The following is a 23046-nucleotide window of genomic DNA, read 5'->3' as shown; positions in this document are numbered from 1 at the left end:
GAACGACGTTTGAATCAAATGCCGTATTTAACTTTTTTAGTCCACTAAAATAGGAGTTAAGTTCGGCACATGTGAAATGTGGGGAACAGGGATGGCGCAGTGGTGAGAGCACTCGCCTCCCACCACTGTGGCCCGGGTTGGATTCCCGGACCTGGCGTCTCATGTGGGTCGAGTTTGTTGTTGGTTCTCGTCCTTGCTCCGAGGGTTTTTCTCCGGGTCCTCCGGTTTTCCTCCCTCCGCAAAAACCAACATTCCAAATTCCAATTCGATCTGGAACAGTGGACAAGAGTAGCCACCCAGTGGATGTCCATTGTTAAATCATTTATTTATTTATTTATTTATTTATATTTATTTATTTAAATTCGACGTTTGAACTGGGCCTAAGCGATAAAACTGACAAAATTGACTGTATTTAACGACCATAGAGAACTAAGGTCTTTTTATACAAGATGAGGGTTTTCATTCAGCAAATAAAAAATCGTCATAATTCCGTCCAGTTGATAAACAGTAGCCTGTGTACAGGCCCCTACTTTCCAGAGTTAAGAAAACTCTGGAAGGAATCGGGATTTTGGAGGGGAAGGGCAGCTGTTTAGAAGCTAATAAACAAGAACATGAAAGTGAAACTGATTAGTTACATACTGTGACCTTCAGAAATAATCTCTAGACGTTGCATCATTGTTCATGGCATCGTTAAAACCACAAACGTCAGACCTGCGATTTCTGCGCCGATCCGTTGAGTTTATATAAGCAGAGCTACTTAAGGGGTTGAGTCAAAATGTAGAGCAAATCTAAATTCTGTTCGAGAATGTGTTGATCAAAGTCCTTTTCAGAGCAGCAACAAGGATAAGACTCCACATTTAAGCCTCTTTAGAGAATGTAAATATCTCTTGTCTGAAAAAATTACTAACATCGGTTCTGAATTTCGTTTAGGCGTCAAAATTCCAACCAGACAAGACAAGAAACTTAAAATTGCTCGTCCGCAACCAGCCTTCCACTTGTAAACAGGAACACGAAAGTGAAACCAGTGTGTTACCTATTGTGACCTTAGCCTTGAAATAATAATCTCATGACACGCGTCTTTTAACAGCAAATGCGCTGATCCGTTACGTGTAAATAGAACTATTTCATCGGAATGGGGGAAGTTGGAGGAGGTAAGTCAAAAAATGAAAAAGTGGTAGAGCAAAGCACATCAGTTCTTCCCCGGTCCCTTAGGCAATATTTCAAGAAATTCTCGAAGCGGTTCTATTAATACAAAGCAGATAAAGGGCAACATTAGGGGAATACTAAACGTTGAGAAAACTTTGATTTGTTGCTCAACGTAATTCGTAACCGGCTGACGAGACAGAATACAGTTCTGCGAAATTGCCTCACTCCTGAAAAGGTCCTTGCTTGTGGTTTGCTTCGCCTTGCACACGGAAATTCATACGAAACAATAGGACCTGCGCTAAACTTCGGCAGAAATACAGCAATAGAGGCTTGTCAAGACGTGGTTGAGGCTCTTTATGACTTAAGGAATGAGTACATCGAATTCCCAACAACAGTGGCCGAGGCAATGAGGTTTATAGAGACATTTACGGACAAATCACGACTTCCAAACAGTGTTGGGGCCATAGATGGCACTCATATCAAAATAGTTGCTCCTAGAGACAGTGCTGTTGATTATTTTAGTCGAAATCAGCAACATGATTTCATTATTCAGGCCGTTGCTGACGGTAAGGGATTATTTCTTGACTTTGCAGCGGGTTATCCGGGTAGTATCCACGACGCTAGGGTATATCGAAACAGCTCGCTTTATCTAAGAGCAAGCAAGGGAGATATACTCAAGGAACCCGTTGAAGGAATCGGCATCACAAATATTCAGCCTTACCTGGTAGGAGACAGCGCATACCCTATTTCCCCCTGGCTTATGAAGCCTTATCCTGAAGCGACACGTGACCCTGGCGAGGTTACATTGAACAAGGAACTGTCGTCTGCACGAGTAACCATCGAGTGCGCTTTTGGCTGCCTCAAAAGTCGTTGGCGAATCTACAAAAGCGGTTGGATAGCAGAATAACTTTTTCAGTGAAGATTGCCATTGCTTGTGCATTGCTGCATAACTTTTGCATTAAAACTGGGGACGAATGGGAGGATGATTTTTACGATGACGATGATGACCGCGGAAACGAACAGAACAATGACTTAATGCAGGACGGGGAAGATATAAGAGAGTTGCTAAAAAACAGTCTATGATTCTTCAAATCCCTTTTTAAAGAGAAGTGTGTGATAAAGATAATTTTTGCATTTACAACAAGAAATCAGCTCAAGCAGTACATTCATTTGTTTCCATAATTTCGTTTGATCGATTCGCAACATAAACAATACCATGTCTTTTGATAATGGTGGATAATGATTGTCTCCCAATAATCCAAAACAGTCTTGAATTAAAGTTCAGTTGTGTTTCTCATTCTGTTGGCCAAGGATTTTCACAATGGAGCCCATAAATTGGTTCATCATGGCTAGCTGCTGCGTCTGTGATTGTTGCAAAGAATCCATAAATGCTGTAACTTTCTCCCCCTGCTGCCTCATATCCTTTAGAACCATCTTGAGCTCTTCGTCGCTGTCATTATCAGGAGCTTTGCGTTTCGAAGCTCGTTTCCCTTCTCTTTTCAGTTGGAGTTTGTAGCACATTGGGGCTAGATGAAGTACTGTTCTCGCCAGTAGTATCACTTGATTCAGCTACAACTTGGGGGGTACTTTCGCCGCTGATCCCCGCTTCGGCTACATTATTGAAGGTTACTAGGTCGCGGCATCCAAGGATCTTATCGACCTCATCGTAGTAGACGGATTTCCTAAGGTTTCCTCCTGTTTGGTTTTTGTTCCAATCTTTTGCATTCTTGTATCTTTCTATGATGTACTTCATTTTCCGAATACATTTGTCGGCCGTCTTGTTGGACTGTAAAGCTTTCGAAATCTTCTCAGCGATCCAGGCCCACGTTTTCCTGCACTCTCTGCTTTCCAAATGATCGTGTTTTTCAGCCCATAGTTGGACTAACAGTTTCTCCTCATCTTTAGTCCATCGTTCCTGGGCCTTCTTGTTCTCGGAAGATGTACGGCGCGAAGAAGTTTGGGATGATTCCGGCATTGAGCCGTCTTCGACGAACGGAAAGGATTCTGACAACGAGCCAGAACTTGCGGTTGAAGGAGATGGGCTTGCAGTTTCTCGATCATTAAAATTGCAAGTGCTAGGCAACGGATATATCCATCCTGGTGGATATTGAGGATATTGTTGCCCCATTTCATACGGAAAGTATTGGTTGCCCGTGCCTGGATTCATGTTGTTGCGAAATTAGAACGTGACCAATTTTGCCGCGAGGTCTATAGCATAGAGACTCTGCTACATATCACCTGTCAAATCATTTCCGAATTAAAACACCCTCGCTATTGTTTTCCAAAATTTGTCTCAATCTGGCCTGCTCCAGAGGTAGTCGACGGCATCTTTGAAGTTTGTCCGCCCGCGACCAAATTTTGTCCTTTGGTGAACAAACCGGTCGCACTTGGTTTTTCATTGTGATGACAGATTTTTGACATAAATAAACAGTTTTGTCCTCTAGTGCGACTTGGCCCTTACTGAGGATTTGGTATGTCACATTTGACCTATTATTGTATGTCTTACAGTTTGAGTTCAAGAATACTATGGTTCATGTGTACTTATCTCAATCCAATTGTTTCGTCTTTGCTTGAATCCTTATATTAGTTGATTCATGTTCAAAATGTGTCAAGATTGCATTCAGCTTTCAGAACATTGCATTTATCTGTATACTCGACTTAAAGTTCATTGGTGAAATCAGATATTTCACTACAGTCTTCATTGTTTAGTCCATCAGTAATGATAGATGTTGTCCTGTCACTGAATGAGATTTTGCCAGTCTTCCTAGTTTTAAGTCGAAGGAAAATATGAAATTGTGATTGAAATTAGTCTTATCTAATGTTATGTTGTTTTGAGCTTCTGTTTTATCAGTACTGACCTGTTTTCAGTCATTTCATGTATAATTCTAAGAACAGCCCACCATTCAATAGTTCTATGTTTGGTTAAGAGGATTAAGTTTTTTTAAGTGTCACACAATGATTACTGTTCTATCATGCAATGCTTTAAAGTTGTCTTGTTAGTGCCTTGCCATTGTATGACAATCGATTGTATTTTTTCTAATTGTTTTATTTCATTATTTTAAATTATTGATTTGTTATTTGTCATTTATTATTTCTTTTAGCTTGCAATCACCCTTTCTTTTTATCAGTATTATTTCTTTTGTACTTTCCTGTATAAATAAATTTTATTGTGGCTATAAGTCTGTCTCGTTGTTCAAATAACAACATCAGAACCTGCGTCGGTCACACATCGCTCAAAGTAATTTGTGATAAGCGTAAACCCAGTTTAAAAAAACTTAGTTCTGCATGTGATGATTCAAATGGACATGAAATCAAATGACTTAACTCACCCAGACTTGGCGAGAAGATTGTCTGCCATTGTCGAATCCCGTTTAATCTATCGATTAAGCAAAAACCACTTTACGCGCTACGAAAACGTTTTTTAATCACTTAATGAAAAGCAGAAGAGCTTTTTATGGTTTTGAGTCAATAATTTATCTCTTATAAACAAAATAACAGCATATTTTTGTGGCGTCCTACCTTCAACCTGAAAAGTGGCGTTCTGGCGTCTGCGACGTGACCACGCGAACGTCAAGACATGCGCAGTATGTACATAGTTCCTCTAATGACTTCCGGTAGGCGTTCGTGCTTAAGCTCTCTAATTCTTCCCTTCACGGACGCCACAGACCCAGAGGCCACTTGGATGTATGTTTCGAGACTTCTGTAGTTCTTGAACTGGTCGTCAGTATATTGACTTGTTTCCAAAACCAAGAAACTGAACAAGTCCGACTGCTCTACTGGCGGTAAACACGATCAGTCTTCATTTAAAATAGCAGCTGGATCGATGCCGATTTTTTCAATTTTCTGGATGTAACGATTCTTTATATTACCCTCCAGTGATGTAGCATATTTCGAAAATTCTGGTACTGACATTTACAGGACTATAAAAGCGCTTTTCAACGAGAAAATTAACAAACACTACAGAAATGGCATTACTTTACGTACATTTCCTAGCTGCTGAGGGGCACAGTAATGGCGGACACTGTAATTGGATATGCCTGTGACGTCACGTGAAAGTCACGAATAATCTTTAGTGGCTTTCGGTTTGGTGCCCTGCTCACCTTCGAGAGGAGTCTTGCTTTTTTTCTGGAGAAATACATCGATGCAAGCTTCAATAGCCCCTGAAATCCCCAAAGAAGTAAGACTAGATCATTTGTAATCTAGACTGAGAAGCAACTAAGTCTCTGTACGTGAACAACAAGACTATAGCTTTGTGTACGAACCATTAAGGGTTTTGTCACAAATCCATTCTCGTGTGCACGAAGTGTTATACTTAACGGCTCTATGAACGACTTTAGGCCTGCTCCATTTTAAACATTTACCAACAGCTAAGTCGATTTCATTTTGTAGAAAACAATTTGGGAATTTGTCCTTCATTCCGTTTCGCGAAGTATAGTCTCTTAACCGGACGGATGTACAACGATTCTTTATTTGGTGAATGAAAAACCTCATCGCTTATTTCGCTTTGTTTTTTCCTCCGATGTAAATTTGAACGTTTCGATAGCAAGGAAACGGTATGGAGTCTTTATTCTTCGTGCCAGCCCATCACGATCCAAAACGGCAGTGAAAAGATGGTCAGATCAACCATAGCATTTAATAGCCTTACTGTGTTCCTCAAGGCACTGAAATAAGTCTCACTGGTAAGTACATTATGTCAGAGTGTAATTTAGTTGTTTCCGTAAAGGGCCAGGACTTGCCAATTATGAAATTTAAACTAAACATCTACCTGTCTTCGGACAACAACAAGAGCTACATGTTTTTGCTCTCGAGATTGATCACGAACGAAGATCGTTAAGTTTCTTGCCAATAAGCACGTTAGGTATGTTTTGAAGATGGGAAGATTTTCGAATGTATGTTGTCTAAGGTAAAACCGTAGAAAGAAATTGACACAGACAACTCCGCAGTCGATTAAGATAGTCTCTGCTTCATCGTTTTCCAGACACGTTTCCCCCTAATTTTGTAACCCTATATACTTTCAGCTGGCTCTATATTTTACTATAAGTGAAATGCTGAATGTTGTTGCTGAAGATTACCGGTGAACTGAATACTAAATTGTTCGTTCAAAAATTTTCCTCTCGGTGAAAGGCTTAGTTTAATACTTTTTTAATTGTTTACTTCATGAATTGTTACAATGCCGTTCTGTAAAGGGACTTTAATCAGAACATTCTAGAAGAGGACATTCAAATATGGTTGACCTCTGTTCAAGAACTTACTGACTCCTATTACTTGAAACATCATACCAAACACGAGAGCAGGCGGTAAATCATTCAACTTCTAGTATTCCCCTAATGTTGCCCTTTATCTGCTTTGCATTAATAGAACCGCTTCGAAAATTTCTTGAAATATTGCCTAAGGGACCAGGGAGGAACTGATGTGCTTTGCTCTACCACTTTTTCATTTTTTGACTTACCACCTCCAATCTCCCCCAATTCGATTAAAGATTTCTCTTTACACGTAACGGATCAGCACATTTGCAGTTAAAAGACGCGTGTCATGGGATTGTTATTTTAAGGCTTAAGATCACAATAGGTAACACACTGGTTTCACTTTCGTGTTCCTGTTTACAAGTTGAAGGCTGGTTGCAGATGAGCAATTTTAAGTTTCTTGTCTTATCTGGTTGGAATTTTGACGCCTAAACGAAATTCAGAACCGATTTTAGTAGTTGTTTCAGACAAGAGATATTTACATTCTCTAAAGAGGCTTAGATGTGGAGTCTTATCCTTGTTGCTGCTCTGAAAAGGACTGTGAACAACACATTCTCGAACAGAATTTAGATTTGCTCTATATTTTGACTCAACCCTTGTTAAGTAGCTCTGCTTATAAACTCAACGGATCAGCGCGGAAATCGGAAGTCTGACGTTTGTGGCTTTAAAGATGCCATAAAAAATGATGCATGCAATGTCTAGAGATTATTTCTGAAGGTCACAGTAGGTAACTAATCAATTTCACTTTCATGTTCTTGTTTATTAGCTTCTAAACAGCAACCCCTCCCCTTCCCTTCCCGATTCCTTCCAGAGTTTTCTTAACTCTGGAAAGTAGGGGCCTGTACACAGGCTACTGTTTATCAACTGGACGGAATTATGACGATTCTTTATTTGCTGAATGAAAACCCTCATCTAGTATAAAAAGACTTAAGTTCTTTATGGTCGTTAAATACAGTCAATTTAGTCAGTTTTATCGCTTAGGCCCAGTTCAAACGTGGAATTTCACATGTGCTGAACTTAACTCCTATTTTAGTCAACTAATTACACGACGCCGGTCAATACTTCCTTTGACATTCCACAAATCAATGTTGGCGACAAGAAATAATAACTTACTTAATCAACTACTAAATATACCGAAACAGGAAAACTTTATTATGAGCACGTGCAACCTTTTCGCGACAAGGGGGGAGGGGCGGGAGTTGAATGGGCCTTAGGAGGATTCCTTGGTTCTCAGGGGGGGGGGGGGGAACCGTGGGAGGATCAGTCGTCGCTGACAGAGTTAACAAGTTAAAAGGGGGAGGGGGACGGAGACTATACAAAACTGAATACCAAAGAGGGAGATCGTAAGAATACTACAGAGCCCTGGGTAGGCCTGCTGTCCCATTCTGCTCGGAAACTTCTGGCGTTGGGAACAAACTTTTGCGGTTCTAGCAAACTTAAGCAATTGTCACCAATCTGAGCAATTTCTTAGCAACTTATACGTTTATAGCAAGATAAAGTCAACTTCATACAAAACTTCGATTTATGCAAATTTCTTGAACATTCGCACAGGCCCGTTATCTAATATTAGAATATTAGAACAGATAATCAGACAAAACGATGCACAAAATGGCTGTCTTTGTTAATTTTCTTTCCATTATACGGAAACGGAAAATGCATATTAGAAAATGCAGAGTTGTAAACTTTATATATAAAATGCACTTTAATAAACAAAAAAATTTTTCCGTCTCTTTGGCGCCCTTAGATCACTAAGCACCATTAGGTCACTCCAAGCATTTCGGGGAAGGGGGAGAGGGAAATCTAATTTTATATGTATTCTTTTTTTATTTGCCTTACCAACTTTTCTTATACCTCTCATTTATTTTACAAGCAGCAGAAAACTTAGTCAATAATTTTTTGGACAAGAAAAAACAAAGGACCATTCCAGTCGCGTATCATTTAACGTACGCCCACCGGCCTCACCAACTTTTCAGAAGTGGGCAGGAAAGAAATTAATTCCTTTCTTCAAAAATAAATAGAAAACATTTTCAAACACCATTGCTTTCCTCACAAACCATCATCACTGACCACTTACGCATCTTTTTGCGTACGCATCAGCGGCTTCACCAACGAACCCAATTCTTTCTTTTCACTTTATGAACTGAAAATTGTCCGCAAACCATCAACTGCATTAACAATAAGTTGAAATAAATTTACAATTATCTCAGTACTGTTTAGAAGGGAAATATTACTCAAAATTACTGCTTTTAATCCAGACTCAGTCAATACTATACCAGATGGTTGCAAGCCCACAATGTTCCTGTCCCCTTATTGGCTTGCTTCGAAGTAAAATAATAACCATTCAAAGGAAATGATAATTGGATTCTGATATACATATTTTTATGTATAATACTTGTCATCTCCTTCCTCTTTGTTGTTCTTGTCATTGCGGAACGAAGTTTCCTGTTTTGCGATTCTGCAATTTTCTTGGAAAGAATCGATTTATTGGAAGAGGGACAAATTGAGAAGGTATTATTGCTTTTTTCTTTTTTTTTGTTTTTTTTGTTCTGGTATCGTGCGAATCACCAGACATGCTTCATCGTTGTATAGTTCAGTTCTTATATTGTTGATGGCGCGCTGTGTATGATTAATTCTAGCGGATAATCATCATCCATTTTATTTCGATTCTGAGTTGTTCTTTTTCCATTGGTGTGCCCCTCTTTCCGTTTAACTGTTCGAAATGCGAAATTTTCAAGAGTTTATAAAGGAACCATATTTTGGTAACTATCGGTTAAAACAGTCTAAGGACGCTGAACTAATTATTTTATTACTCACCACTTGATCGGCTTGTATGAAAAATAATGGAGTCATGGGTTTAATTTGTGATCAACAGAAAGAACAATGCGCTAATTTGCAGATCAATTGTCTAACTAAAAAACAATCATATTAAACAATCATCATTATTCATATCCTCTTAATATAAGTAATTTTTCTCACTATTACTGGTGTCATTATCATAATTAATTTTTACCCCAATTAGTAGTAATGTCGCAATCTGATTGGCCAATTTGCCGTTGTCTATAAGAGTGCAATAAAACCCTGCTCGCGTCAACGCGTCAAACAATACGTTTATGAGCCCTCAAACACACTGTTAGTGATTTGGAGCTCCTTTCAGAGCTCACTGAATCTTTGATCACCCAGCATCAAGTGTTTAAGCATTCAGAAAAGTGTACTGACGATTAGTTCCTGGAAGGAAACTGTAATCCCAAAATAGTGCATTTGTTCGTATGCTCTACTTTGTTCATTTATTAATTTTTTTCTTTTACGACTCCTAAGAGCTCCCGTTAGACCGATTCATACACCTTATTTCGTCCTTCTGTTAAGATAAAAGTGATTTTTCGAAGAGTCAATCGAATCTTAAGCGGCAAAAAATAGAAAACACCCACTGTTTATCAAACTGTCGCAAGCTTAATATGAAGCTTGTAATGAAATAAATTTCATTTGATCTGAGACGGAACGACTCGTGGAGGTAAAAATTTTCAATTGTTTTGAGTACTTTTCGTTTTAACGTCCCAGATAACCTCCCATTGCCACCATGTCGAATTATTTGGGATTAAAGTAGGAGTGTAGAGAATGCACATGGTCGGTTTCAGCACACACTATCTTTATCCTACCCATAATGGATCTCTACTTATAAGATACTTTTTCTTGTACACTAACACAGCAGAAGCATCTTATGCATCAGGAGTACCGTAATAACAACAGCGATCAAGTCGATATTGAACGAGCTAATGACTAAAAAAAAAAAACAATAACAACAACAAAAGCAACTCCGGCAGCGGCAATATGTCCAAATGATAAATATTGTTCATACAGCAGAGTAAAATGGATGTAAAAAGAAGAATATAGCACATTATTCACACTAACATCTACAGAAAGGAAATAATGGAGGTTACAAACGTGCTTATTTTTACGATGTCGAGTTTTGAACTGTGGAAGCATCACTGTCATACAATGAAAGGGGAAGCCGAGTCATGATATCCAAAACTATTTTGGGAGAAACACAGCTGGCCCAATTGTTTATGATTTTCTTCCACGAAAGCAGTTCCTCACATACAAAAAATTCGTTTATTTAGCGCTAGTCTTCCTTTTACACTTAGTTTATCAAGAACCAATTAATGAATTGACGATAGAGGAGCTTTTTAAATTTGAAGAGAAACAGGTGAATATATTATTTTAGTCTTGTCCAACTTTTGGTTTATCAGGAACTTGTCGCTCTAACCTTCATTTTCCTCATCCAACATCTGCTGAGTCGTATTCTTTTCAAGATATAAAATGTTCCTTCGTATGATGGTTTATTTTTAACCCAGTATAATTTACTTTCTGACTTTTTGTGGCAATTATGTTTAATTTCATTGCCTTCCAATTGGTGGCTCAGCTCATCGTGGGTTGGTGTATGCATTTGTACGCAATTTCTTTTCAAGTGATGATATCTTTTTCTTCTCTCTGCCAAAAATAAGGAAATAAGGTTGAGTAAAATAAAAGAATATTTAAATACATTAGATGAATATACATTAAACATAATGAAAATGTTGCTTTCGAAAACAAAGACCTGAATGGAAAAGAATAATTTCTACATAGGGTTTGCGGAGCAGTTTGTGGTCAACAATATTTTCTGATACAATACCATGTGATTTATCAAGTTATGGCTTATTTGTGATGCGTAATCGAGTGAGATCATAGCCGGTATATTTTTGGTGGACCAACGTTAGCTACATTGCTTTTTTATTTACTTGATAACTATAGTTATATCCAGACGACTCGAGCTATCGCTAAATTGAATTTGTAATTGTTTCCTTAATCTACACTATTCAGAGTCGTGAATGGAGCTAAAAGCTCTGTTCCAAGGATTTGAACCTTTCTCACGGGCTCATTAAAAAGTAAATGGAAAATGGTCCTCAGAGAAAAACCTTTATGTAAAACATGTTAATCCAAATTACAAGACGACCTTGGCTTTGAGATGTTAAGTTTCTTCTTCAAGGGAAGTGTACCAGTTGTTTGAATTAAAGCACAAACTGAACTGTAACTATTCCTGTTTTGTTCTCCGCCACCTTATTATTAGCGTAGTTTTAATCGGTTGCCTTGGAATGATTTTTAGTTTTAGAGACGAGACTTATAACACTGCATGACAAGACAACGATATTTTTTACAATAATTTACTTACGGCTAGAAAAAATTAATTCTTCCTTGTATCACTTATATTTGTAATTTGCAGTATGCTATTCTGAAGATTGTCATCATATCTATCCACTGAATTCAAAATGTCACAAAAAACGCACTCTTTGAAAAGGAAAAAAATGAAAGGGAAAATATGGTAAGCTGGTGGGCTATTAATTTCCAAGAAAATAGATATCTTTTCTGGTGAACGATGAACTATCTTTAAAATACTTTCTCACCATGTAGAAAAAAAGAATTGTCGTTTTAACTCCAAATGCGTTTCTCATTGGTCGTCAAACGGAAGCCCGAACATGATAGGAAAAACTAGAGAGAGGTCAACTCAAGTTTCTAGCATCTAAGAATAACAAACATAAATAACATGGAACACAATGAGAACTACTTGTTCTATTAGTAATTGTGCTATCCAACAAAGTCATTATCTTATCTAACGTCTAACCACACTGAGATCTACCACCGTCGTCAGATAAGACTGTTACAGACGACACGACTCAGACAACGATTTAAACTTTTAACGACTTTCGCTCCTGTTTTGAGTCGCGCTTTAATTCGGTTCTTTCGATCTAAATGTGTGGAGTAGGGAATCTTAAAATTTGAATTTCTGCCGGGTTTTCTCACGTCTGACAGACATTCTTAAACCTTGTCCTATATCTGTTTCTCGGTAAATGAAACTTTTTCATTTTTCTTTAACGCACCAGGAGCTCATTGAATTCACCAGGTTCTATTTGTTTCCAGATGAATATACGTTCGGTGAATCATCAACGAACGCATCAGATGCTGCATACATATCCTTAACATTTGATAATAATAATAATAATAATAATAATAATAATAATAATAATAATAAACTGGAGAGAACTATATATCGTGACTTATGCCTCTTGCTAAATTTCAAAACCTTGCTCGGTGAATAGTATTCAGATCGACGTTTTCAAGCAAACCGTGTCACGATGTATTCAATCCTATGTTAATCTGAGATTCTAAGGCTTAATTTTAAACTTAGCAGTATCTTTTGGTTTAATAGTCAAGCATAAAACCCTTGGATAAGACTGTTGTCACCGATGATAAATGAATTTTTTAAATCGGCAGCGGTTGTCTTTAGTTTCTCAATTAGGAGTCAAGGCCATTTGAGGCAACTGCAATCACCCACATAATTTTGATTCTTGAGATTCACCTTTGGTGATCTCCTTTCCTGGAAGTTTGAATAAAAGCCACAGAAGGAACAAAATTATTTATGCCTACAAAGTTCAAACACCGGTTAAGGAAACGCGAGGTTCGAGACTCGATAAAAAATCATCACTACTATAATTAAATTCAGGAAAGGCTCATAGTTGTACTTAATCGGCATTTGGTAACATAGCAGCCATAAATTAAAAACCAAAGCGCTTTCTTGGCGATATTATAAATGCGAAAGTTTACCTGTCCTATTATTTTCCTTTGGTTGTACACTACTTTATTGTAAAGCGAATCATTTTCGTCCTGAAAACTTACTTTACAATAAGACAGTTGTTTGCATCACGACCACAACCAAACGCATTTGTTTCCTCGCGTGCACTCACCTTATTTTGCCAGTTGTGTGCAAAAATGCAAAATTTGTTGCTTGTCTTTTCAATTTCCCCTTCTTTAACTACCTGAGTGACCTGTAAATGTAAGTAAAATAAAGTAATGATACTCTCAGTTCGACCTACCGCGAAAGTACTTATTCTTAATAATCAATTCATTCTGCAGATATCAAAATACAAATTTGTCAACGTATCAGGATGATGGGTAACTTTTGTCATCGAGAAAGGACAACGTGTGCGGTACTAATAACTCTTACTGGCGCTCTATGGATTCTTCCAATCGTCCGGATGGAAACGTGCAATCCCAGTGTAAAACGTAAGTAATAAAACGTTCACGTGGGAATAGCATGTATATGTCAATATTTCTTCTTTCACAAATATATGGCATGTACTTAAACAATGGATAACGTTGAAAATACACTCTGATTGGTTACTCACCGCCGGGCAACACGCGCGGGATTTGCCCCCGAAAATAGGGTAATCGGTGCAGGAATAACTGAGTTAAAATCATCTTTACCTACCATTTTATACTTACACCAAACAATGCGTGTAGGTATCCCGAAGTAGCTATGATATTGATCCACCAAAAAGCTATCTGTTCTACGTTATCTGTTCTAAGATGCAAACAGTGAATGTGAGCTTCGAGGAACAGATTATGTCCAAAGACAATTATACAACTATGTTTTCGCGCGAGATGAAGACTATTGTGTTTATTATCCTTCAGATATTTTTGCAACGCGCGGGAAAATTATATGGTCACGAACACTTCACTGTTTGCTGCGTTGGATGATGATTTTTCATTGCGCTCTGGTACAACTTTATCAACAAAAAAACCCCGTCCCTTCTTCTGTAACAACAACAAAAATGCTTCTTCATCTTGAATTAAATTTTAAATGAACTCTTCTATCGTTTAGATGCCGTAGTGGTGGAAAATTAGGCGATATTCCCCAGTTTTAGTTAGGGTATGTCCGGTCACGTGATCTGTTTAGAACAATAGTGCGCAAGCAAAAACATTTGATTGATTATCAAAATGATAGATGCCATTTATGAAAAAACCTTATCTTTGAGTCGCAGAGTGCTCGACATTCCTGGAGCTATATATTTCATTGAATAGTAAAGGGGAATTTATAACATTACACTACAGACCTGTTTTGAAAGGGCCTCCTGGCCCTCTCTCATCAGGTGCAGGAAACACTGTACAACTAGGGTACTCTTCATAAGTTGATGGCTAAAGCATGCTTTATCCATTTCTTGCTCGTATGTCTGCATGCAGTCGCCAATTTTTTCTTTTTGTTTAGGGTTCTGGCGCCTTGTTTGCACATGATGAAGAATTTCTGCAAAAAGCGCAGATTGCGCCTCATTTGAATAAGGTCTGGCACGAGCTATTATTTTCCAGGTCACAGCAAATCTGTTTTTGTATCCTTCAGCGATCAGATGTGTTTGCTCAACTCGGTTACGTTCATTTAATTCTCGTTTCTAAATGAAGTCGTATGCAATGATTACAGAATCCAATCTATTGTTCACGGGCGCTGCTGGCTGTATAATAATTAGATATATGTATTCAGTATTGAGAAGATATAACAGTAATAGTCTCTTGATAGATATAGCTCTTTGGCATACAAAGCTTTGCTTTCATGTCCAAATTGAGCACTCTAACTAGGATGAGTCATTGCTCTGCAATTGCGCATGCTTGCTAGTGTACTCTAGTTTGAGCACTCTGGCATGACTTAGACGATACCACAAAGGTTGGATCGTTTGGGGTGACCATATTGGTTCTCCTCCATCCTAGCATTAGCACTGCACTGATGAGGCCCAGAAGGCCGAAACAGTACTGTCTGCAGTTAGATATAGCTCTTTGGCATACAAAGCTTTGCTTTCATGTCCAAATTGAGCACTCTAACTAGGATGAGTCATTGCTCTGCAATTGCGCATGCTCGCTAGTGTACTCTAGTTTGAGCACTCTGGCATGACTTAGACGATACCACAAAGGTTGGATCGTTTGGGGTGACCATATTGGTTCTCCTCCATCCTAGCATTAGCACTGCACTGATGAGGCCCAGAAGGCCGAAACAGTACTGTCTGCAGTTAGATATAGCTCTTTGGCATACAAAGCTTTGCTTTCATGTCCAAATTGAGCACTCTAACTAGGATGAGTCATTGCTCTGCAATTGCGCATGCTCGCTAGTGTACTCTAGTTTGAGCACTCTGGCATGACTTAGACGATACCACAAAGGTTGGATCGTTTGGGGTGACCATATTGGTTCTCCTCCATCCTAGCATTAGCACTGCACTGATGAGGCCCAGAAGGCCGAAACAGTACTGTCTGCAGTTAGTTATATATATATATATATGCATGATATTGAAGGGAACTTGTAGGAAAAAGTGGACAGTGTGGCTATGGGCTCACCACTAGGTCCTCTCATGGCAAACGCCTTCATCATGACAAAATCGAGAAATTGCTGGAAATAGAGAACAAGTTGTCTACATTATAGAAATGCTCAGTAGATGATACACTAAGTGCAATGCCTAATCCGCAAACAGCCTCAGAATTACTGATGACATTTAGCAAGAATCATCCCTCTATCGATTTTACGATGGAGCGCGAAGAAAATTGCAGACTTCCCTTTCTAGGAATAGTTATCATCAGGAATGCTATCCTCCTAGACACCATGGCTTACAGAAAACCAATGGACACAGGACTTCTCCTACACTACCACAGCCACGTTGACGCCAGATACAAACGGTCACTGCTGAACACCACGCTAAGCTGTGCGTTTCAACTCTCTTTAACGTGGAAGTTTTTTAACGAGGAATGTGAACGCCTCAAAGAGATCTACTCCCGACTGCACTATCCAGACAATCCCGTGCAGTCTACCATCCGCCAATTCATTGAATCAAAAGTATCCGAGGATTCACGTACACATGAGCCTTATGAAAGATAAGAACCAGTCATAATCGTGTTGCCCTTCAAAGATCAGAAATCTGCGAACGAAGTACGTAGACAGCTTGCTGACCTCTGTCGGAAGATCAAAGCAGATATTAGCCTGTTTACACATAGAAAGATAAAGGATGAAATTAAGGTCAGGGATGACAAGCTGCCTCTTGTGATTCAACAATGCGTCGTATACTCACTTGATTATGGCCTGTGAGATGCAGGCTACATCGGCTACACGTGCCGACACCTTCACCAACGACTTGAGGAACACAAAGGATTGGCAATCGGAAACCACCTCAGAGAGCAGCATGATATGAAGCCAGACGACATCGCACAAAGTTCTAGAATCTTAAGAGAGCTTTAGAACAAATTTGATTGTCTCATTTTTGACATGTTTTTCATCAAAGAACTCAAATTAACACTAAAAAGAGTGTGATTTAATTCGCGCCAGGTTCTTTGTTTATTTTATCAGTAGTTCTTGTTATTATTATTCCATTGTTTTACCTCATAGATATTTTTATCCCTTTCTTACATATTTTATCACATTTTTTTAGCGTTTGCCCCATTTTTGCTAATGTGAGCTTTTTCTACGTTTTAATGCTAATTTAGAAACTTTTACTCACTTGAAAATGACCTCAGAAAGGTCGAAAGGTCGTACGCGTGCTGTTTTATCATTAATTTTTATCTCCAAATCGATCTCTAAGAAATTACTTATTAATAAATATGCTTTCTTTATAAGTAATTTCTTATTACTTATTACTTATTACGCACACATAAACATGCACACACACACACACACATATATATATATATATACATGTTGAGTTAGAAAAATACGACTACGATTTCATCTTTATAAGCATATATGTGTGTGTGTGTGCGCGTGTGGGTACATTTATTCATTTATCTAATATTTCCCTTTTTTAAACAAGTTAGCGATATTTGTTCTTATCTTTTTTTTGTCTTTTTACCAATCTCTCTAACCCAGTTAGGCCCGTTGTCAGCATCACCTCCAGTCCAAAAAACAACAGATTACGCATTGGTGCCTCCATGAACTTGACTTGTACAGCGCAGCCCAGAGATGCAGACTCAGTTTATCCCGATAGATGGGTCGATTATATCGAGTGGTACGATCCTCAAGGTAGACATGTTGGAGCTAAATGCAAACAACCATCAAACGTACATGCTCATAGACCTAAATTAAGCTGCCCATTGTTGCTTAAAAACCTGACAGTTGACAGTCTTGGCGTCTACACATGTCAAGCGGGTAACGGTTACGCAAAGCACTGCACAAGGAAATCAGTAAGGATCACAGGTATGGAGCCCTATCATTCCTGTATATAACTGCAATCATCATACGTTTTTTAAAGCGACAGTGGGTGTCGTGCACTGGGTTTTGCGGCAGCGGAAAGTTAACATTTTTAAGTTGCTTAGTGCTTAAACACGAAACTCCAAATAATACTTGAATATTATTTTCCTTTACCACTATTATCCTATTCCCACTAGCGATATTTATTCCATAATACTTTTTCCCTTTTGACACTACGGTAAGATTGACAGAAATTCCGCAGCACCAAAGTGTTGATATAGGGGCAAATGTAGTTTTCAACTGCACCGCAGAAGGTAGTCCTTTTAAACCAACCATCTTATGGTTCACGAGCCGCGATCTAATTTCTATACAATCCAGTTCAAGTTTGAAGGTCATTCAAAAATCGCTGGACGGAAACAGCATGCAAAGTCAGCTCTTAACTACGAGAGTGACTAACGAAATTTTTGGCCAATATGGACGTGTGGCAGAAAACAGTAATGGTGATTATAAAGCTCTATCTTCGTGGGCGTGGGCTCTTTTAACCACGAGGGATTCAGGTGAGTTTTGCATATGCCCAAGGGTTTATTTCCCACGTCATGTTCAAGTTGAAAACCGATGAAGTCTTTCACTTGACTGCCAACGCATTCCCCTTATGTTAAGAAGACGTTACCGCACCTGTGTGCACGCGACTTACACACGCATGCTTTGCAGATTTTAAGTTAAAATGTCCTTAGCAAGTCATGCAGACCTTTCTTTTTTGACGTGTGCAAGATTCTTAGAGAGGAGTTGAAAGTTTTGAGTTTTCTAGTGAGAATTTGTTTGGCGGTAGTTGGTGTTTACCATGAGTTACCAGGCTGTGTTACCAATAAACGCGTTTGTTTGATTTCCGTTTCGTTTCCGAACATATTTGGCGACCACGATGAGAGCAAGGGTGTGAGCTATTATATTTTTTGAGGTTTCGTTTGCGAGTTAAGTTTTGGAGTTGAGTGCTATGGCTACCGAATCCGAGAATGGCGAAGCTATTAAAGTTTACTGAGAAAAAACCACAAAACTCGACCAACTGGAGTCGACAAACAGAAGCAAAAGGACGTTCTGTTGATAGAGACCAAGAAAAGAAAACGCAAGGCAAAGACAAAATTGACAAAAGTCAGACATAGTTGGAAAAACTATGCTTAAAAGATTCAGAGATAACGGACATGGAAATTGTGATTGTAAAGCTGTGGGCAGCCTTAGATGGCCGTACATGAGATGTTAGAGAAACTGATCGCGTTCTATGTGGAGGTCGAAGAGGAAGCTGCAGAAAAAGAAGCATTTGAAGAGTCTGAAACGATCGAAAGAGATGTACAAAGAATGATCGAAGCGGGTCAAAATGTAATCAAAGTCGGCGCGTCCAAAAGTCACGGCAGCCACGAAGACCGAAACCGATATTTTAAGCCGTTAGCAGTTCCGACGTTCAGTGGTGACAAGAGAAAGTTTGAAGATGTTTGGGCCCTTTCACTAGTCTCGTAGACGAGTCAATGGAGCCAGTACATTTGAAAATGGCAAGGTTACGATAATGACTCACAGGGAGCGCTTTGGAATCCATCTGTGGTCTCGGATTCGCCGCCTCCGAATACAAGGAGGCAAATTAAATATTAATTAAAGACGAAGTATGGAGGTACGCGCCGGCTTTTGCGAGCCTACTTGGATCAACTAGAACAGGCACCGTTAATAAGAAGCAACGATATCCACGCACTGGAAAAGTTTGCTGACCTTGTTAGAGTTACAGTAGTAAATTTACAGGTCAAAGGAAGAGACGGGGAGTTGCGTGGTAGAACTCTTCACAGCCTGCTGGTAAAAAGTTGCCTGAACGTCAGCTAGAAAATTACAGTCGCTGGTTAAACGAACACGCCAGACAAGGATCAGTCATAGCTTTCAGAGACTGGTTGAAAGACGAAGTTAGATTCCAAATAATAGTAGTGGAAATGTTGAACGGGATTGAGTCGAAACCTGTCGAGTACGTCAAACTACCGAGAGTACCAAGATTTCAGGATCAGAACAGGATGCAAAGTCTACATACTGTTGCAAGGGAGAAAGAGAGCGCGTAGTGTAAAGCCTTCAAGTTCCCTCTGTCACAGTTTCGATCACGGGGTGTGGTATTGCAAGGAGTATTACGGCACGGGAGTGGATGACCGCTGGAAGATCCCTTAAAGAAAGAAAGCCGTGTTTCCATTGCTTAGCCTCTGGTCATAGGGGGAAAGATTTCCTAAAGGCCCGCAAGTGTGGAATAGATGGTTGCTCTCGAAATCACCACCGTCTTCTTTATGGAGGTGAAATTTTATCAGAAACTGGACCGACGACAACGTTGCCTTAAATGTTGACGATGAGAGACGCCCAGATGTTCCATGGGAGGGGACACCCGCTGTGACCCTGACCAGCTGTAATGAAGGAACGCCGACTGAATTTAATTCCTTGCGAACTGTCCCTGGGTGGATGAAGGCCAATGGTAAAGTAAAAATAAACGCCATCCTACGGGAGGCATCGAACGAAACTTTCCTAAATGAAGAGGTCGCTGGGGTACTGGGACTGCAAGAGCCTTTCTAAAAAGTTCAAGTTCATGCTCTCAACGACACCGTTGAAACGTTTCAGTCCATGCCATTGAAGATTGAAATCGAAACTGTAGATGTCAAAGGAATTAGGGTAGAAACATGTCCTCAGAAGTTACCATCGCTGGCAGTTACAGAGATGTGGACTGGAACAAACATCAGGGTAAATGGCCTCACCTGACCCAATGCAGATTTCCCAGACCGCCAAATAATGGACTTGTCGATCTTTTGATTGGCATTGATAACACTCAACTCCATTATTCACATGTTGATCTCCGAGGAAAACCTGGTGGACCTATCGCCAGCCTCGGACCACTTAGGTGAAGTTGTATTGGTGCGCCTGACGAAAGCGAAACCGCGAGAACACGATCTCACGTTATTCGTTCCATGTTCACCAGAGAGCCTATTTGAAGCGAGAGAAAAGAATCTTGTCGTGATGTTGACAACAGCTTGAATAGAATTCTGGGAAAATGAGAAGTCTGGCACAGACCGCAATGCGGACAAACTCGTACTCAACGAAGAAGAAAGACTAGCTTTAAGTAAAGTGAAAGATTCCCTCAAGTACAAAAATGGAAGATTTCGTATAGCCGTTCCTTGGAAAGAAAACAAACCCGTTCTCCCTAACACTAAACCTATGGCACTGTCTCGCCTACGAAGCACCGAAAGAAATTTGAAGAAGAACAGATATTTACGAAAGGTTCCCTCTGACGAACAGTTGCCAGATAACGTATGGTATTTTACCGCATTTTCCGGTCGTGAGAATGGATAAATCGACAACAAAAGTACGAATCTTGTTTGACTGTGCCGCTAAATGTAATGGTACTTCCTTAAATGACATGATTCATCCTGGGCCGAAATTGTGGCGAAATCTTTTCAAAATTCTTGTTCGTTTCTGTTGAAACCCTGTTGGCATCGCTTGCGACATCAAAGGAATGCATCTCCGTCGAAAAACGAAAAACGAAAAGTGACCCGATGCGTGTATCTTAGTGCTAACCGTTTTTCAATTTCGTAAAAAACGAAAATCAAATCTCATTTTCGTTTTTCGCGGCGCTGTAAAATACGAATTTCGACTTCAATTTTCGTTTTTCGTTTTCGTCTGCAATTTGAAAAACGGATAACAAGTACATTTTATTTTCGTTTTTCTACGAAACTGAAAAACGGTTGGCACTAAGGTACACAATGTGCGTGTACCTTAGTGCCAATCGTTTTACTCGGTGCTGTAAAAAAAACAAATTTCGACTTCAATTTTTCATTTTTCGTTTTCAAGTTCGTTTTCGTCTGGAATTTGAAAAACAGATTACAAGTCAAGTAATTCGTTTTTCATTTTTCGTTTTCGCCAGTGACACTGAAACCGATATTCTGAGGGAAAATTCATGACCTCACCAAGGAATTCTATGCGGTGGCCCACAAGTGCATAACTCGTTCGGAAGGACATGTGCCATAATCATAAAACATAAACATAATCAAAAACATGTGAATGCTTTAGAATATGCACATCCATTTGTAGGCGAGAATTCCAACGCACCATAGTCGCTTCCTTCTCTTGTACAAATGTTTCTTCGTTGAGACGCACCTGACTTTGTTGGCACTGCTGCTAGTTCAGTAGAAGCGAAAGACTCACGTCAGGGTTTCGAATCTTTGTTTCCGTGATAACTTTTGGCCACAAATCGTTCATTTGTGGTACGTTCGATTCTTCTCGATTATTTCTACATAGAGTGAGTTCACATTATTATTATCCAACTACACCTAGACGAGTACAAATAACGCCATACACGAGTACAAATATCTCGCGGTATTTGTACTCGTCTATTGTAGTACCGGTTAAACAGGTTTTCTCGCATCGCGCAAGCGAAGAATTGGATTGTAGTAACGAAAAAAAAAAAAAAAAGTGGCGGACAACTTGAATCGTATTTCCGACGATGAAGAGTCAGAATGGCTGGAAAATATAGGTCCAAGTTCATTAGATGAATCAAACGAAGAAAAACAGCTTGACGACCAGAAAATTTCTTCATTTAATGAAGAAAATAGAAACAGCGACACAACAACGCGCCAATTCCGTTCCGCTTCGGATACTTCTGTCACGCACTCCCCGTAAATAAATATCCGCGAAATTCGCCCGCACTGAAATAACAGTTTGGCGTGTTGGATAATAAATAACTTTTGAGACGTTTTGTTGTGTAGTATCGCTGAGTATTTTTACTCGTTATTTGTATTTTGACTCGCCCTACGGGCTCGTCAAAATACGGTACAACTCGTAAAAATACTCAGTGATACTACACAACAAAACGTCTAATAAGATATATTTATTTATTTCATCTTCAAAACATGGATCCAAGGTTAAGCATCGTTCAAAAGCAGAGTACCGGTCGAAGAAGTCAGAAATTTTGCGCGCTCCTCTTGAGACTACAATCGGGCAAGCCAGCGGATTCTCCTTATTGGCCAATGACAATTCCCAAAATATCCACGTGATTATGCCCGTGATCGGAAACAGAGAAAATTCCATTTAGCGCTCAGCTTTGAAAGGTACTCTTCATAGGTTGATGGCTCGTGTGTTAAGCTATTTCTTTTCTCGACTCTTTTGCTTAATATAACGTCTCTAAAGATGGGTTTTACTGTTGTTCAATGGGAAAACGAAAACAGCGTGAGTGGTACAAATGGAGAGCAAGTCGTTGGCGCCGTAGAATTAAAAGGAGGGTCAACACTTCACATATCGACTGGTCGGGTACAAGGTTCAAACGGCCATTTAAAAAGCTACGATTTTGAAAGTTTCTGGTGGGTATAAATCGTGATATTCGGTACGTGATCAAAACTGAGAATCGAATCTGTCACTTGCATGCCACAATTTCATAAGCTTACGCTTTACGAGGAAATGAATCTATCAATAAGCTGAAGGTTTCGGGATTATTTTAGTAACGTTTGACAAGCTGCGAGCCCAGCAAAAAAAGACAAACAGCTATTTAGTCTGCAGTTAAGGATAACTTCATTACAATTTATTGAAACAGTTACAACAAGATTGTAATTCAAAAATCAATTATTCAACTGTAATTAAGCC

At 39.3% G+C, this 23046-nt stretch overlaps 2 protein-coding genes and 2 pseudogenes across 2 annotated transcripts in view; 2 read left to right on the top strand and 2 right to left on the bottom strand.

The window, feature by feature from the left end:
* Window positions 1-23046, bottom strand: part of LOC148731343 (sorting nexin-5-like) — a 301059-nt gene that overhangs the window by 243179 nt on the left and 34834 nt on the right. The gene's annotated exons all lie outside the window — the stretch shown is intronic.
* LOC148731346 (uncharacterized) lies at window positions 2323-3501 on the bottom strand (annotated as a pseudogene).
* LOC148731344 (neural cell adhesion molecule 2-like) overlaps window positions 5687-23046 on the top strand; it is a 28166-nt gene continuing 10806 nt past the window's right edge. The window contains exons 1-3 of the mRNA XM_088761055.1: window positions 5687-5825; window positions 13332-13481; window positions 17089-17415. Of these exons, the coding sequence (XP_088617181.1) occupies window positions 13364-13481; window positions 17089-17415 (445 nt within the window). The 5' untranslated portion in view covers window positions 5687-5825; window positions 13332-13363. The remainder of the gene's footprint in view (window positions 5826-13331; window positions 13482-17088; window positions 17416-23046) is intronic.
* Window positions 15563-16654, top strand: LOC148731345 (uncharacterized; annotated as a pseudogene).

This window comes from Stylophora pistillata, chromosome 5 (assembly GCF_964205215.1).
Source record: "Stylophora pistillata chromosome 5, jaStyPist1.2, whole genome shotgun sequence".
Taxonomy (NCBI): domain Eukaryota; kingdom Metazoa; phylum Cnidaria; class Anthozoa; order Scleractinia; family Pocilloporidae; genus Stylophora; species Stylophora pistillata.
Note: the sequence above shows the minus strand (reverse complement) of the source record. Positions and strands in the feature narration are given on the sequence as shown.